Here is a 1,832-nt window from a genome sequence, read left to right on the forward strand (position 1 = left end):
GGGGTGGCTACGGGGTTGCGTGCCGGAGGTGATGGAGCGACGGAGCGAGGAAGCGGTACCTGGCAACCGAGGGACGCGTACGAGCCCGGCCCATCCATATTGAAGTGCAGCAGTTGGAGTACGAGAGTGCGAGTGCGAGGCCAAGGCTGTGCTCGCGCCCGAGTCTGTCTTGCTCTGCGAGTGTTCGTGACACAACAAAGGTTCGAGGCGCCGCCGCGAAGACCCCAGCTGGCCGGACAGGCGAGGTGTGCTGCGCGAGGCTCGTCGGCGGAAGGCAGTTCGAGCGCCGTCCAGGGGCTTCGAGGAGCGAGGGGCGTGGGGGCGAGCGCTGGCCAGAGTGCATCAGGTTGTGTGTGGACGGATCCGAATGTTGGGCGGGATGGCCATGTGAAGAAGGCCATGGCCACCGCCGACGCGCGTAGCGTTCCCCTCCCCGACCCGCGCCGCCACGACTCGTGTGTATCGTGTTATCCTCTTAAACTGACCGGCCGCTCCGCCCGCTGGAAGGAACCCTAGCGCCTTCGGCGTCCTCGTCTCCTGCGTCCGGAGAGACGGCCCCAGGGCGTCCTCCCGGCGCCCCCCCTGCCCGCTGCCGTGCCCCCCGCCGGTCAAGCCATGGTGATGAACACGTTCCGGTCCAAGTTGCGGCGCCGCCGCGACGAGCTCTTCCGCCGGGGCTCCGACGACTCGGACGAGTGGCAGTTCGTGCCCTTCAACCCGTCCGTCTACCCCGCCAACAACAACAACTCGTTCTCCAACCTCACCAACAACAACGGCGCCTCCTCCCCCGGGGACGCGGTGCTGCCGCCCACGCCCAAGCCAGCCCTACGGCCATGGGCCATGCAGCGGGCGTCGTGGCACGAGTGCCAGCCGCCCGTGCCCCCGCACGGCCATGGCTCGGTGGTCAAGGGACACTTCCCGCTGCCGCCGTGCCCTGACGGCAACCCCCCGCCCCTGCCCCCCCACGGCTTCGGGTATCCCGGTTCGGTGCCCAACTGGTACGGCTCTCAGTTCCCCGCGCCGCCAGTCCACTACCCGGCCTCGGTGCCTCCGGGCCAGTCGCGCCCTTCGCCGGTCGTTCTGCGCCGGGCGGCCCAGGTGGCCCAGGTGGATGAGAGGCGTCCTGAGGCTGGCCCGCGGCCCCCTGCTGATGGCCTTCGGCCGCCAAGTAGTGGCCTTCCGCTGCCTAGTGATTTAACACGGCCGCCAAGTGGTGGCCCTCCGTTGCCTAGTGATAGCCCACGGCCGCCAAGTGGTGACCCTCCGCTGCCTAGTGAAGGGCCAAGGCCTCCTAGTGGTGGCTCTCTGCTGCCGAGTGAGGGACCAAGGCCTCTCGGGAGTGGCCCTCCACTTATCAGTGAAGGACCTAGGCCTCCTAGTGGTGGCCCAGCCTTTGCAAGTGAAGGCCCCAGGCCTCCTAGTGGTGGCCCTCCGGTTTCCAGCGCAGGCTCCCGGGGAGGGTCGCGTCCTTCGAGCGGATGCTCCAAGGGAGGCTCCCGTCCCTCGAGCGGAAGTTTTGACGTGATAGACGGCGTTTTGATTAGTCCGGAGGGGCCTCCCCCCCAGGTGCCACCCCACGGCCGCCCGGCCGTTCCGCCTCATCTGGTGAGTCCTCGTAACAACATGCCACCTGCGAGCTTCTCCACGACAGGTGTCTTGCCCCCGCCGCCAACAGTGCCCATACCTCCACCACCCGTGCCTGCCCACGCCTCAGATATCCCCGACCCGCCTGGCCAGAAGTGCGGCCCATTCCCTCGATACTCTCCCAATCCGGTCCCTGCGTCAGCGTCGCGGCATTCCCTCTTCCTGGCTGCAGACGAAGGCCCGCGCCA

At 68.2% G+C, this 1,832-nt stretch overlaps 1 protein-coding gene across 1 annotated transcript in view; it reads left to right on the forward strand.

Moving 5' to 3' along the window:
* Positions 1-399: 399 nt before the first annotated feature.
* LOC119593055 (rho guanine nucleotide exchange factor 5-like) overlaps positions 400-1,832 on the forward strand; it is a gene marked incomplete at its 3' end in the record, with an annotated part of 83,593 nt that continues 82,160 nt past the window's right edge. The window contains 1 exon segment of the mRNA XM_037941957.1: positions 400-1,832. Coding sequence (XP_037797885.1) covers positions 616-1,832 — 1,217 coding nt within the window.

The sequence above is a fragment of the Penaeus monodon genome, chromosome 31, assembly GCF_015228065.2.
Source record: "Penaeus monodon isolate SGIC_2016 chromosome 31, NSTDA_Pmon_1, whole genome shotgun sequence".
Taxonomy (NCBI): Eukaryota; Metazoa; Arthropoda; class Malacostraca; order Decapoda; family Penaeidae; genus Penaeus; species Penaeus monodon.